Below are 16110 nucleotides of genomic sequence, written 5' to 3' on the forward strand. Positions count from 1 at the left end.
ATTCAGTTATGATCATCGTTAGATTTCCAAGAGAAATGAGCGTGAGAGACAATCCGAAACAGAGAAGCCCGTTTCGAAGCAGCTATTTTGTCCGAGAACAGAGAGACCAGATAGAGCCAGAAAATCCCCCGACACATCAGGAATTCTGAGCTTGCCGAAGGAACGACCACTGATGATTTCGACGAGTTCAATCACCTTCTGCGCACCCTCGCTGCGTTGTACCATCTTCATCCCTTTATGGAATCGATAGCCAAGAAATTCAAAGCCTTCTGTCGTTTCATCCGATTCATTCACGATCTTTGTCTTGCGCGGATGCAGCTCTAGCCCTCGTGACTCTGCCCAGTGCTTCACCTCAGTCAACCTTTGGTGGGCTTCTGCCTCCGTGCAACACAGAATGACGAAGTCGTCCGCATACCGTATCATCTTGCTCTTGGCATTGATCTGATGATCGAGTTCATCAAGATAAATGTTCGCAAGCAACGGGCTTATCACACCCCATTGGGGTGTTCCCTGTTGGGGAAGACTGCATTGACCAGCTTCCTCAACCGGTTGTTTCAGGTAAGCCTCTATCAAGGTCAGTAACGTGCCGTCTGTGATTCTCTGACGCAGCAGTTCCATCAGCTTGCTATGCGAGATACAATCAAAGTACCCTTTGATATCTGCATCGACCACCCAGTGGTAGCACGCCTTAAGTGCGCGCTTAACTTCTCGCAGCGCGTCCTTACAGCCTCGCTTCGGTCGAAACCCGTAGCTGTGCTCATGAAAGCCCTTCTCAAAGATCGGCTCAATCACCATCGTGATCGCTTTTTGCACGATCCTGTCCTTGACTGTAGGAATATACCTAATGGCCTCGTCTGACCATCGGATTTGGGTATACTCACTCGCCTCACCGCCTGCACCGCGTACGTCCCCATCTTAAGTTGGGTGTGAAGCTCTTCTAGGAGCCTGTCCGAGAATGGCAAATTTTACGATTTTCGCAAATTTCACTCATTATAAATCAATGAGTTACAAATGCGATTTTTCGAGAAACCTCGTTCTCGGACAGGCTCCTAGGTACTTCTGCTCGCAGTGGCCAAACTTCGCGATGCTCTGTTTGTCTACTCCACAAGCTCCTTGATTCTGCTTCACATACGCCCACGCTACCTGCAGCGTTCGCTTGCTGTACACCTTATCCATCAGACTAAACCATTTTCCATCTCGGACACCCTTATCGAGTGCCGCCAACATAGCCTCTGGCCACACGCAAGATTCAGCAATATCACTGAGTGGCATCTCGCCTCTGATTCAGGATTAGCAGTGACCTGCACTGTTCGATCTGACATTCGTCTCTCTCATATGGATGATGGCTATCTAACTTCCTGCTCCCCTTCGCTCGGCCGGGCTTTGCTCTCCCGGCTTCTCCTCATTAATGCTACACATCACTCGAATCGACTTTCCGCGGCCAGTGCCTGACCTGTGCTTTGTTCTTGCAGTGCGTTCTGCAGCGCTTTGATTCGAGCTCATTAATGAGTTCACTACTATGGGAACTCTGACTGCTGGACACACTTACTCGGTGCTCCAGCTCTCCCTGCTTGTCTCGCTTTAACTTCCCAACATTCCACTGCCAACCACCCTATGCCAACCAAAGGTCGGTTCACATTGTCTACCGCCTCCGGTGAGTTTCAAGCTTCGCCTTGGAACGGGAGGCTCGCTTTTGCATAAAGCCGAATCGCATTCGTTATCCTGCGGACTGTTGGTTCCCTTCCAGTTACTCCCCACATCACCTCACGGCTATGCAGTTACTTTCAGCTACAAGTGCGACAATTTCACTTCATAGGGACTTTCACCCTATCATTAAAGCGCCTTCACAGGCGTACCGTTCCCACGCAGAGCGTGGGAACGAGGCGATACCACCGAACGGTCGAAGGATGGTGCAATGGCTTCGACAGGCTCAGCTACCTCAAACAACGACCGATATCCCAAATTTTCAGTAAGACTGAGTACTAGTACATAGTCCATTTTTATTTGTCGAGTATTGGCAGCATGCCAAGATGGCTGAACTCGTCGAAGCCACCCTTCGACGAGCTCAGGGTACTTAAATTTTAAGTCGACAGTTTAATCTGGACTGTGTACTAGTTTGAATCGCACCCCTAGGAGCCTGTCCGAGAATGCAAAACCTACTGCGAACTCGCTGAGTTTGGCCAGTTTTTCCGCTAATTTTCGTTAAATATGCCCAATATTCGCCTCAAATCATCGAAAAAACTGACTCAAAATCACCGGCTCTCGCTACGGTCTTCATTCTCGGACAGGCTTCCAAGTAACTCTCTGTAGGTCATTGATTTATATGAATAAATTCTTTCATCATTTTCCGCATTTCCATGCGAAGTGAGGATTCAGTTACTTCCCGATCTCCGCGCGGGCATCGGGCTGAAACGCTTCCAAGTAACTTTCTTTAAGCTATTGATTTATATGTATAAATTTTTTTCATCATTTTCCTCATTTGCATGCGGAGCGAGGATTCAGTTATTTCCCGATGTCCGCGCGGGCACCGGGCTGAAGCGCTCCTAGCCCAAGTTCAGCACTTTAAAGAAGTGAATTCGTATCAGCCAAATAAAATCAATGACTTAAAAATACGCTCTATTTCCAGTGGCACTACACTCTGTTGGTTTGAATGATTTTTCTCCGATAAGTGCTGGTGGGCAGTTTCAGTATTCGCCGTAGCTCCGTTTCATAGGCCTGCGCCGGGGTATCTCGTCGGTAGCCAACCCACTGCTCCTTATCATTGCGATAGAGCGTGGTCAGGCGCACTCGGTGTCCCATGCTTTTGCGGATCGTACTCCAACTGTCGTGATGGTGACTGGCCTTGAGCTGACACCGTAGATGATGAACCACATAGTAGGCCAGCAAACTGATCCAGATATGCGCTTTGATCCGATCATCCTTTTGATGATAAATCGGGCGCATTCCCAGCTCTGCCTTCACGCTGCGGAAGGTCGCTTCGATGTCGGTCAGTTGCCAGTACAGGCGCACCAACGCGTCTTGGCTCAAGTCCGTGCGTGAACTACTGAGCACATAGCTGCCCAGTTGCTCACGGCGTTGTTGGTCGTGCTCATTGCGCTGATAGTGCACCGCGTTGACGGTGCGACCATCGTCACTGAGTTCAACCTCGATATCGTAGCCGCGTTGAATCGAGCGGTACTTCTCCTTGAGTCGACCGATTTTCTGATGCACTTTCTCGGCGCGCTTTATCCGCCGTGGCTGTGTCAATCCCTCATGCAGATACGTGAGCTCTGCTTCAAACTCGCGTTGCTTTTTATCGCGCATCGCCGTTTCCTTGGCCTCGCGCGTGGGACTGTGTACCACCAAATGCACACTGCCCTCATCACGGGCGACACACCAGGTGCGTACGGTGCCGCTCTGGGCGCTCTCTATCGATGCATCCTCTGGACGCTCTGGAATGTCCTGCTTGCTGCGCTCGATGGTCAGATAGTCATAGCCCTGCTCGGTCAACCACGCTTTGTTGGCTTTAGTGCAAATGCCTGCGTCCATGATCACTAAGGGTTTGCTTTGGCTCGTGCACGGGCTTTGAAGCTGTTCAATGGCGTGCTTGAGCGTACCGGGCTCGCTGACATTGCCCGGTAGAAACTCACTGTGTAACGGAAATCCAAACTCATTGAGCGATAGACCCAGCGTCACCAGCGGATCTTTGTTGCCACGCTGCTTGCCACGTCCAAATTGAGCCAATTCACTGTCTTTGTGATTGGTGCAGAACCATGTATTGGTCAGATCGTACAGTACAATGGCGCCATCGCCACCGTAAAGCTCGCGGATCGTGCTCTGCAGGTGCTGCTCAATCGTTTGTTTGTGCTCATACAACGCATCGCCGACCCGATAGAGACGATCCAGATTCAGGTCACTGTCCTTAAACCCGATCAACTCATCCAGTGCGCTGACTTCCTCGAGCCACCGACACGTGGCACGCTCACTGTCCGGAGCGATCATACGTGCTGCAATCAAGGCCTGCGCCAAGCGTGTATAGCTGTCCTTGATGGGCAACTGCTCGAGTAAAGTGTCCAAACCCAATTGCTGCATGCCTTCTAGGCACAGGCGCTCAAGCCCCACCGTACGGCAATGCTCGTCGCTTTGGCTGTTGAGATCAACGGTCTCGATCCAAGCGGCATCATCCGCCTCAATGCGCTCAGCCGTGCGCAGCCGAGGCAGCAGGCGCTCGACCCATTGCAGCACGTGAGCGTCATAGTCGGTTTGTTCAGCAAAAAGATCATCAGGGTAAGGGCTTAGGCGCTGTTCGAGGCACTGACAAAGCTCAGGCCACAGGGTTGGATCCACATCAAAATGCGCGCCGAGATTGAGCAGGGTTTTCTGCTTGACCTTATCGGCTACGCGATAGGTTTTAACCAACCGGAAGGTGTAGTGCGAAGCGTTAGAGCTTGAAGAGGTTTTAGTGCGGCGAATAAACATTCGCTGAGAGTATAGGTAAAAAAATGGAATGTCAATAGACTAAAATAAAAACATGGCACTACATTACGATTTCAAAATGTCGTTTCCAATTAAATCAATGGCTTACATTATTTTTTGGGGTGAAAATCAGGTCAGAAATAGGGCGAATTCAAGTCAAAAGTGCAACACCCAGCAATTTCTGAGCGTCGATGCCGGATAGTTCATAGAACACCTCATAGGGTGTTTTATAGCCTAAGCACTTTCGAGGTCTACGGTTGAGTTCGTCAACCGCTTGCAGCACCTGCTTTACGCTGGCATCGACAAGAGCCATGCCCTTGGGGAAGTATTGGCGCAACAGGCCGTTGGCGTTCTCATTCTGCCCCCGCTCCCATGAGTGATAAGGCTTGGCAAAGTAGGTCTCGCATTGCAAGGCTTCAGCCACTTCTTCGTGGTGGGCAAATTCCTTGCCATTATCGAAGGTCATCGTATGCACGTAGTCCTTGAACGGCTCCAACAGGCGCACGATGGCAGCGGTGACCGCCCTAGCACCCTTGGTGGCCACGGGTAGGCTCAGGCGTAGCTTAGAGACGCGCTCATCAAGCGTCACCAATGCTCCCTGATGCCCCTTGCCGATCATGGTATCGCCCTCCCAGTCTCCAAGGCGCTCACGGCGGTTGACCACCTCGGGGCGTTGGTCGATATCCACTCGATTGACGATGCCCTCGGGTGCTGCCCGTTTTAGCTCCATAGCGCTTGCGGTAACGTTTGCTCTGACGGCGAAGTTCAGATACAGCTGACCCCCACTTTGCTTGTCTCTGAGCACGTACTGGTAGATCGCCTCATGGCTAATGCAGCCATGACCCTGCTCCTTGAGCCGGCCACTTATCTGCTCTGGGCTCCCACTTCTGAGCGAGGCCAGCATCAATGCGCTCGGTCATCTCAGGGGTCATCTTGATGCACTTAGGTTTGTCCTGATGGCGCTGTAGTGCCTTGCGATGGGCTTGCTGATGACGATAGCCACGTAAGCCCACGTTGCGATGAATTTCGCGGCCAATCGTCGAGGCACTGCCGCCCCAAGTCTCGGGCGATCTGTCGGCGTGAATCACCCATCCTATGACGGGTCTGGATATAATGGCGCTGTTCGAGGGTCAGGTGTGTGTAGGACATAAGGTTCTCCCGTTAGTGTTAAGTCGAGAGGGCTTTCTACCACACCTTGCCTTCGAGCATGATGTGATAAACCCATCCCGAGCGGATAACGGGTGTTGCACTTATGATATGAATTCACGTAGCCTATTTACACCAAAAGTGCTGAACTTGGGCTAGTACACAGTCCAGATTAAACTGTCGACTTAAAATTTAAGTACCCTGAGCTCGTCGAAGGGTGGCTTCGACGGGCCTCAGCCATCTTGGCATGCTGCCAATACTCGACAAATAAAAATGGACTATGTACTAGGATGGTACTGCGATGGATTAGTCGGTCGATGGCCGCCACCGTCATCATGCTGCCGGGAAAGATCTGATCCCATTGGCTAAAGGGTTGATTGGCGCCAATCGTTACGCTGGCGCCTTTGATCCTACCAGTGACTTTCAGGATTTGCACGAACGCCGGATAATGGTGATAACGGCATCGTGCAGTTTTCAGCGCACGATTCGCGCGATACTGGCACCGACCAAGGCACGAAACATATCCAAAAACTCCGTGCCATGCTCTTGACGATAGCGCTCAGGATCTTCGCTGGCAAAGGCCGCATAGCCTAGACATTGATCGGATTGCAGCGACAGCACAACCATCGAACGAAGCTTGAACCCCTCGTCGGGAAAAAAGCGTCAAAAGGAAGACCGGATGACGTATCAAAAAACCTTAATGAGGCGCCATCTAGTGACCGGTCGAAGAGATCGACGACTGAACCACTCGCGACAATGTAGCTGAGCCAGTCATACTTCAAAACATCAACATCCTCGGCGATCATCCAGACCTTAAACGACTCGAGCTCAAGCTGCTCAAAACGGTGGCTTGAAGTGCCTGAAAAACACTGTCAAGATCATCGAGGTGCTGCGCCTTGACGGCGAAGCGATGCAGTGTGTGGTAGATTTTGGTGTTGTGCCGTACATTGTCGAGAATCTCGCTGATCTCAGCGAGGTTGCGTTGCCGCTCTTCACGCAGTTTTCGCATCTGAAACTGTGCCATGGACACCAACTTGTCATCTTGTCCAGCCGGCAACTGCATATCAGACAGTAGTTTTTCATGTCGAATAAGAAAGTCCGGGTTACTCTTTAGATAGTCGACAATACGTTGTTCAAATTCTGTCAAGATCGATGACTCCATCAAAAACAAAAGCGGCCGGGCCCGTCATCATCATTGATCCTCGCCCATCCCAGCTCATCAACAGACGCCCGCCGTTGACTTCAATCGTGACTTGATCGGAACGCAACAGCCCCCAACGCTTGGCAATCGCCAAGGCCGCGCAGGCACCTGAACCACAGGCCTGGGTCTCGCCGACACCGCGCTCATAGACTCGAAGCCGAGCGTAGGCGGAATCGATGATTTGCAAAAGCCCACATTAACACCCCGAGGGAAGCACTGATGCTGGGTCAATTCCGAGCCCCTAGTCTCAACCGGTGCAGGTCGCAACATCGTCGACCAACAGCGTCATGTGTGGATTGCCGATGGAGACCGCGCCAAACTCAACGAATGATCCGTTGGTCATTTGGAGACTGTAGCGTTCAGCCAATGGCTGGTTAAATGGCAACGACTCTGGGTTAAAGTCGGGAACCCCCATATCGACGACCACTTGGCCATCGACCAATTCTTCGAGTTCGATTCGCCCATAGTGAACCTCCACCGCGATACGTTTCGAGTCTGTAAGCCCGCGCTCCCTGACGTATCTGGCGAAACAACGGGCACCGTTGCCACACTGCTCCACTTCATTGCCATCACCATTGAAAATTCGATATTTAAACTCACAGCCATCGACTTGGACTTCGGCTCGACAACGAGCAATTGATCAAAACCGATACCCAATTTTCGATCCGAAATTTTGGCGATAGTAGACGGATCGAGAACGAAATCTTGATCGGTACAATCGAGAACGACAAAATCGTTGCCCGTACCGTGCATTTTGCTAAACGCGAGCTTATTCAATCCATCAGCTCCAGCGCAAACAAATCCGCTATGCTCTCACGCCTGCGGATCAAGCGAGCTTCACTCGCCCTTGATCAAGACCTCGGCCGGTCGAACGCGCGTATTGTAATTTGAAGCCATAGCAAAACAATATGCGCCAGCCGAATGAATCGCAAGTAACTCGCCTTGCTTGACGTCAAGCAAGCGATCCTTACCCAGAAAGTCGGTGGATTCACACACCGGGCCAACCACGTCATAGAGCACCCAGTACGACCGTGTTCGGCAATGGGGGATATCAACTGAAAGGCTGGAATAGAGCGGAGGCCGAATCAGCTCGGACATGCCAGCATCGACAATACAAAAGTTCTTATGAGCCGAGTGCTTCAAATACTCGACCCGAGTTAGCAGCAGACCACTGTTGCCGACAATAAACCGCCCGGGCTCTATCATCAGCTTGATATCCCTGTCCGCGAGCCGCTCGACAAGGTAGCCCGCATAGGCACTGACGGTCGAATGCAGACTCATCGTCATAGCAAATACCCATACCGCCGCCAAAATCCAAGTGCTCGATATCGATACCACGATTTCGCAGGCGATCAATCATCTCCAACACCTTGTCTAGCGCATCAAAAAACGGTCGAACATCGTTCAATTGCGAGCCGATGTGGCAGTTAATCCCAACCACCTTGAGGTGAACTCATGGCAGCCGCTTCGATATAGGTCGCCTCGCAATCCTCCCAGTGTATGCCGAATTTATTGTCTCGCATGCCGGTGGAGATATAAGGATGCGTTTTGGCATCGACGTTGGGATTGATTCGAATCGAAACACTAGCTATCCGATTTTTGCGCTCTGCTATCGTGCCCAGACGACGAAGCTCATCCAGTGATTCAACACTGAAACTCGCGATATTGTGCTCCAGCGCTCGCTCAATCTCGACAACCGATTACCTACACCAGAAAAGACGATTTTCCTAGGATCACCGCCAGCAGCAATGACTCGTTCGATTTCTCCGAGCGACACCACATCAAAGCCGGAGCCTTTCTGTGCCAACACCTTAAGCACCGACAAATTGCTGTTCGCTTTGACCGCGTAATGAACGCTATGCGAGACGCCAGCTAGCGCGCGGTCAAGCAAATCCCATTGGCTTTCAATATGCGATTGTGAATACACATAGAGCGGCGTGCCAAATTGATCGGCAAGCTCATCGCAACGCCGTTGCTCAATGTAGAGCCTGTCCGTTGTGCCAATGGATATCAGTCATTGGGACGCCTCTTCAAGTCTGTTCGCTGTATCGTCAGCAATGTATAAATCGCCTTTGTTTCCGCAGGCTACGAGCACTACCACGAGCATTAAAATCAAAGCGCGCATAACCGCTCCGACCCAGCGCACAGGCTTTTAGCACTTGTCCCGGCGCGGTCGCGCCAAAGTGATTTCGACTATTGACCGACCCTTCCAGACTGAGCACCTGATACACATCCTCATCTATACTGTGATGAAGCGTTCGGAGTACCTCAATCTCTAGCTCTGCCAAATCGATTTGCCTACGAATCGCCAAATCAACCGCCTTACCTACCACTTCATGTGCCTCCCTGAAGACCATTCCCTTACGCACCAGATAATCAGCGAGATCCGTCGCGGTCGCGTAGCCCTTCATCGCGGCCTCGCGCATGCTCTGAAGATTTGGCTCAATATGAACAACCATATCAGCAAAGGCTCGAAGGCTATTTATCAAGGTGTCGACACTGTCAAAAAGTGGCTCCTTATCCTCCTGATTGTCTTTGTTGTAAGCCAGAGGTTGCGATTTCATCAAACATAATAAGGTATTGAGATTGCCGATTGCGCGCGCCGATTTCCGCGAACAAGCTCGGGCACATCGGGATTCTTCTTTTGCGGCATGATTGATGAACCCGTACAAAATCGATCCGGTAACCTGACAAAATTGAATTGCGCTGAGCTCCAGATTACTAGCTCTTCAGCGATGCGCGATAGATGCACCATACTGATTGAGGCAACCGAACAAACTCCATCGCAAAATCCGATCCGACACCGCATCCAAAGAATTGGCACAGGGCGCTTCAAAACCAAGCAATTGAGAGGTTCGGTGTCGATCAATCGGATAGGACGTACCGGGCCAGAGCGGCGGCACCCAACGGGCAATAGTTCAGCCGACGTCGACAATCCTGCAAGCGCTCAGCATCGCGGTACAGCATCTCAAACCACGCCATGACATGATGGCCAAAGGTCACCGGCTGAGCACTTTGTAAATGCGTAAATCCCGGCATAATCACGTCGGCATATTGCTCGGCCAATACAATACAACCCTCCATCAAGCGCTTGATTTCAACCAACGCACAATCAATTTGTTCGCGACACCAAAGCCGCACATCGGTTGCCACTTGATCGTTGCGTGAACGCCCGGTGTGCAATCGTTTGCCCGCATCACCGATAGCCTCAGTCAAACGGTATTCGATATTCATATGCAACATCTTCAAGTGCGATTGTCCACGGAAGCGTGCCCGCTTGCACCTGTGCTGCCAAGGTGTGCAGACCGTCAACAATCAGCTGACGATCTTGTTCACTCAACACACCCCACTTTCAGCGAGCATAGTCGCGTGAGCTACAGAGCCTTTTATGTCGTGAAGTGCAAGGCGTTGGTCAAATTCAATGGATGCGGTAAACGCCCTGAACGAAGTCGTCCGTGTTCTCCGCAAATCGTCCTCCCCACATTGAGGTGCCACTGGGTGCATTGGTCATTGGTGATCTTGGTGTTCTAGAAACCGCGTATTCTAACAAGAGCCGTCGATGTGAAAGCTCAAATCCGTCCGCTTCGGACATAGTCGACGAAAAACAGGCGAAGAAACCGCCGAAATAGTTGAACTCGAAGAAAGCACCTCATTGGTGTCACGCCGATATCCGCTGTCATTGAAGGGTCGCCGTGAAACCTTTCCATGGGCGCTCATTGCACCGTACTCGCCGCAAATGCCCTTCGATGACAGCGGGTATCGGCTCCCTATAATTAGGGATCGTGCGAAGTCTAGCCACAGATGACCTAGAAATCGAGAAAGATAAGCCGAATACATTCAATAAGTTAATTTACTTTGGAGCGCTTCAGCCCGGTGCCCGCGCGGACATCGGGAAGTAACTGAATCCTCGCTCCGCATGGAAATGAGAAAATGATGAAAAAAATTTATACATATAAATCAATAAGTTACAGAGAGTTACTTGAAGCGCTTCAGCCCGGTGCCCGCGCGGACGTCGGGAAGTAACTGAATCCTCGCTTCGCATAGAAATGTGGAAAATGGTGAAAAAATTTATATATATAAATCAATAGCTTAAAGAGAGTTACTTGGAAGCTACCAGTGAACAAACGGATTGCTCCACATCATTTGATCGTAGCGATCTTGCAACCAAGGCTTAAGCGTCTTAAGCGAAGTGATACTAGCATCTAGTTCGTGGCTGGCTCCGGTAAAGCCATCAAGCGCCTTTAGATGATCAGCGATCGCTTGCTGGGTCTTACGTTTTGATATGTTGTAAAAATTTTGAAAAGCCGTATAGTGTAGAGGGCTCTGTTCGATGCAGGCCGCGTGCTCTTGTTCGATCTCTTCGATCCAGACTTCCAAGGTCGCAATCAACGCCTTTTCATCGGCTTTACTAAAGCCTTCATGCTCGCCGACCCAGGTTTCGTAGAGTTCGAGAATGGTAATCAAGTCCCCTCTTTTTCTCGCTTTAAGCAGCTCGCTCATGGCTTTTTGCTTCTGTTGACGTCGCTCAGGATCGGGTTCACGATCCGGGTGCAATCTGGCGGCAGCATTACGAAACAACTGTTTGAATACGTGGTTATTCAGCGGCTGGCAGTCCGCGCGAGTCCTCTCTCATGCTCTGAGCACTGGGTTCACCATAATCATCTTCATCCTCATCGGCGAAAGGATCCTCACCGGCCATGAGTTTCTCCATCAACTCGACCATGTCGTCAAAGTCAACAAAGTCGTCGGTTTCATCGTCATACACTTCGTCATATTCGGCCATCCTCGTGTCCAGTAGCTCCTCACGAAGCCGGGCACGCCGTTCGTCGTATTCCCGGATCGCTTGATCTAACTCGTCCGACCATAAGTCGTCGGTATTCGGAGCTTTCTCCGTCGGCCTGCTTCCAGTATGCGATCTAAATCACGCTCGATCGAGGCTTCAATCGTCTTCCTGAAGGTCTCACGCTCCGCTGCTCTGAACTCGGCTTCTTGTTGCTCAGCACGCTCGGCTTCCTCGGCTCGACGTTGAAGCGCTTGGGCGAATTCTTCACGTGGCGTCAGCGTCTCATCGGTCAGTTGGATACCCATACGAAACGCATCATATTGCACCACGTGATCAGAATAGAGTCATCAAGCAAGCCATAGGCACGATAGTCTTCAAGTATTGCGCCGATCCAGTCGTCAAGCGTATCACGCTCCCAATTCGTCAACGATTTCCGCTGCCCCAATCGTAGCAGTTTGATCAATAGCGGTGTTTGCGACTTCTTGGCTTCGATTTCGAGGGGGATGACTTCGCGCTGCAGTTGGCTTACCAATACATCGAGCTCAGTCTTGAGTCTCTGCGTGGCTTCTTTTTTCTTTACGGCTTGCTGCCAGAGCTTTTCAAAGGGCGAGAGTTTTTTGCGATTTTTTTTGGAGATGACGGTGGTGATTTTAGACATGAACGAAAGGCGAATGGGTAATGGTGTAGATCGAAAAGAGGCTCACTGCCAGTGTATAGAATTAGAAGCTTGCCCGAAAGTAACAAGGCTACTGCGAGTTCAGCCAAACATCAAGCCGTGCAGCAGTCTACCAGATGTAAATGCCAATGTCCCAGCGATCAGCAAGGCGCCAATATAAAGGCTGATCATCGCATTTCGATGCGCTCGAACGTGATGGCGACGGGCCGCTTTGAGTGCAACCGGGATGGTAAGGAGCACAAGCACGCTCAATAGGTGAATATAGCCAAAATGCCCAAGAAACACTGACCCGACATTGGCTTCGATAAACAATGAAATCACGGCGGTCAAGCACATAAGCAGCATATAGATGTTTCCGAGCGACCTGTGGCTCGGTGACCCCTTGCGTGCGATCATCAGATAAGTACCTATAAAGAAAGCCGGTACCACCGTGGCCAAATGCGAATAGATCAGTAGCGTTTGATTCATAGCCTAGATTCCGAGATAACACTCCGCTCAAATACTACCGCAGGAGCGCAAATAAGTCTGTTGCCATGCTTCTCAATGCGGGCGTGTCGATTTTGCTGTTTCTGCAACGCGCGCTGTGGGCGTTAGCGTAGTCGCCCGATTTTCGAGCGGGTGGATCAATCAGTACGGGACAGTGACCTTACTTACACTACCCCGACCTCTTTGCACGCACCAAAAGACTTGAACGCCGTCGCCGACTCGGAGAATGGATAATCCAGCGCAGCCAAAACTGCAAGACAAGATATCACTCAACCAATTCATCAATAATCTTGGCCACGGGCACGATCTGTTGAAACACCGTCGACACTTTTGCCCGCTTGCAGTAGTCCGATAACCCATGCCTTGAGTCGAGGCTTTTTTTAGCTTCCAAATTGACAGCAGCGTGTAATAGGTTTCTCATCCAGTGCTTGCTGCGCTTGCCTTTGAGCATCAGACGGGCAAAAAAACCGGCTTTAGTGCCCATGCGTTTGACGAACGCGGTATTGATCACCGACACCGGCACACCCGAGATTTTCTCGCTCAGAACAATATCACTCGCTCGAGCATCGACAATGGCCTGTTTGTAGTCTTGGTGGGCGCTGCACTCCTCGGTTGCGATAAAGCGCGTACCCATCTGTACACCCGCATAGCCCATATCCAGAGCTTTTTGATAATCGGCCTTGGAGCCAATGCCACCTTGCGCATATCAGCGGCTTGCCAAAGCTCGAAGCGCAGCAAACAGTTCTTCGGATTTTGCTGACCCGCGTGCCCACCGGCTCGGTTGTTCACACAGATAAAGCCATCAACACCCACGTCATAGGCTTTTTGCGCCCACTTTAGCGATGTGACATCATGGTAGACAACAATGCCATTGGCCTGCGCCCGTTTGACCACCCAATCGGATCGCCCAATGCCGTAACAAAAAACTTCACCCCAGAATCAATCGCAGAGTCCACCCAAGCACGGGTGCGCTCGGCGTAGCGCGTTGAGCTTTGTTCAAGAATAAAATTCACACCAAAGGGTTTGCTCGTGCGCTGGCGAATAACAGCCAAACCCTCACCAAACTCATAGCCATGCACATAGCTCAGACTCAGAGGTTGAACGATACCAAGCCACCCGCATCGGAGACCGCAGCGATCAACTCCGGGTTGGAACAAGGGTACATCGCGCCACAAATAATGGGATGCTCGACATTTGCATGACGGGTAAATTCGGTGTTCATATTATCTATCCGAGTCCAATTAACCATGTGGCAACCGACGAGGCGACCACATCGCCTGCGTGGTCCTTTGATGTCCACCGACAGTTGCATCTCTTTCGGGTCACTGCTGGCGGGAACCTCACAGTGACACTCTGCATCAGACATCCTCGCGCCTTTTTGTGGTAGCGAATTTCCATGCCGACCAGAATCGCGCGCGTTTTGCGGGTAAGCCGTTCAGAAGCGCCAGTCCGGTGCAAATCTCAGCGAAATTCACCAACGCCATCGCATGTACAGAGCGAAGGTGGTTGCGCACACGTCGTTGGTCGCGCAGAACCAGCTTGCTATAACCCGGCTCCAATCGCTCCACCCGAGCACCAATGGTGCCAGAGTAAGGCACAATAAGACCCAACAAAATGCTGAATATCTGCTTACCAAAGGCAAAGCAGCGCAACGCTGCCAGTAGCTGCGAAGTGTTGGACCAATAGACGTGCTCATGACAAGATGAAACTATAACGATACTTAGATGCAGCATACTCGCATTGGCATCGGAATCATAGGAGCGTTTCAGCCCGGTGCCCGCGCGGACATCGGAAAATAACTGAATCCTCACTCCGCATGGAAATGCAGAAAATGATGAAAGAATTTATTCATAATAAATCAATGGCCTACAGAGAGTTACTTGGAAGCGTTCAGCCCGGTGCCCGCGCGGACGTCGGGAAGTAACTGAATCCTCGCTTCGCATAGAAATGTGGAAAATGATGAAAAAAAATTTATACATATAAATCAATAAGTTACAGAGAGTTACTTGGGAAGCGCTTCAGCCCGGTGCCCGCGCGGACATCGGGAAGTAACTGAATCCTCGCTCCAGCATGGAAATGAGGAAAATGATGAAAAAAAATTATACATATAAATCAATAAGTTACAGAGAGTTACTTGGAAGGCTGTCCCGAGCATCAACATGAGCGAGCAGGCGCACAGCAGAGCTAAATCTCCACGTCCATACGAGGTTCATCATCGCCCAATTGCGCCTTTTGTTCGGCAACAAAGGCTTGGAGCTGGTCTTTGCGAGCGCTGTCAAACTCGGGGCTCCTAATATTCATCGAGCACTCGCTGCCACAACGCTGTGGCGCGTTCAGTTGAGCTTTTTCCGCCCGCACTTTGCCAGTTTTCGTGATTTTGCCAATCACTGAGCATCGGTTGATAAAACGCCGTTTGGTAGCGCTCCATCGTATGCTCACAACCAAAGAAATGCCCCCAGCGCCCACGCCGTCCAATCGCCGCAAGGCCGAGTTCCTCGTCGTTCACTTTCAATGGCTGCAATAAAGCCTGCATGTGTTGCAGCATTTCACAATCGGTGACCACCTTCTCGAATGACCACCACCAAGCCCCCTTCAGCCACCTGCCGCGTGGTAGATCAAATTGGCCTGCCCCATGACCGCGCCCCAAAGCGCCATTTGTGTCTCCCACACCGCTTGACCATCGACCAAGTTCGAAGCATTGCAGGCGCTGCTTCTATAAGGAAGACGATATTTGCGTGCCAACTGCCCACCGGCCATATTCGCCAGCGCGTTCTCCGGTTGTACCAAAAGCTGGGGCTCCACTTCGCATATCGACATTCGATGTAAAGCCACCATAGACGGACCGGCGCGCCGCGCCTGACCAATTGCAGCAGCGTGTTACGAACAGTGCTTCGGCGTTCTGCTGCGTCAGAGCGCCGGCCATGGTGGTCGGTGCCATCGCGCCCATCAGGGTAAACGGTGTCACCGTCACCGCTTGCCCGAGCGCTGCCATCTGCATGGCGCCGCAAGCCATTGCCTCGTCGAGTTTGCGCGGTGAGTTGATATTGATATTGGTCATCACACAGGCTCATCGCGAAATCGCCTCCATCGTCATACCGCGCGCGATGGCGACCATCTGCACCGCGTCGCTGACTCGTCCAGCGCCGATCCCCATCGTGAAAACGGCTTATCGCTGAGCGTAGATTGCAGTAGGCCACATCCAAATGCCGACTATTCGCTGGCAAATCCGTGGTCGCCACCGCCTGTGTGCCCATAAAATTGATGACATTGAAAAACTGCCCTAGGCGAATAAGCTTTTGGTAGTCCTCAAGATTGCCCGCCTGTCGACTCTGGATGCAATCGTGAACATTCGGCATCCAGAGG

The 16110-nt window shown here is 51.3% G+C and overlaps 2 protein-coding genes across 2 annotated transcripts; both read right to left on the reverse strand.

Moving 5' to 3' along the window:
- Nucleotides 1–6734: 6734 nt before the first annotated feature.
- LOC144898059 (diaminopimelate epimerase-like) lies at nucleotides 6735–7555 on the reverse strand. The gene is given in 4 exon segments (XM_078788948.1): nucleotides 6735–6988; nucleotides 6991–7060; nucleotides 7062–7406; nucleotides 7409–7555. Coding segments are annotated over 4 exon segments (816 nt in total).
- Nucleotides 7556–13012: 5457 nt separating this feature from the next.
- LOC144898060 (NADH:quinone reductase-like) lies at nucleotides 13013–14113 on the reverse strand. The gene is given in 4 exon segments (XM_078788949.1): nucleotides 13013–13501; nucleotides 13504–13646; nucleotides 13649–13858; nucleotides 13861–14113. Coding segments are annotated over 4 exon segments (1095 nt in total).
- Between the last annotated feature and the right edge of the window lie 1997 nt (nucleotides 14114–16110).

Source organism: Doryrhamphus excisus, unplaced genomic scaffold (assembly GCF_037039965.1).
Source record: "Doryrhamphus excisus strain RoL-2023G ecotype Guam unplaced genomic scaffold, RoL_Dexc_Guam_v1.1 HiC_scaffold_58, whole genome shotgun sequence".
NCBI classification, from domain to species: domain Eukaryota; kingdom Metazoa; phylum Chordata; class Actinopteri; order Syngnathiformes; family Syngnathidae; genus Doryrhamphus; species Doryrhamphus excisus.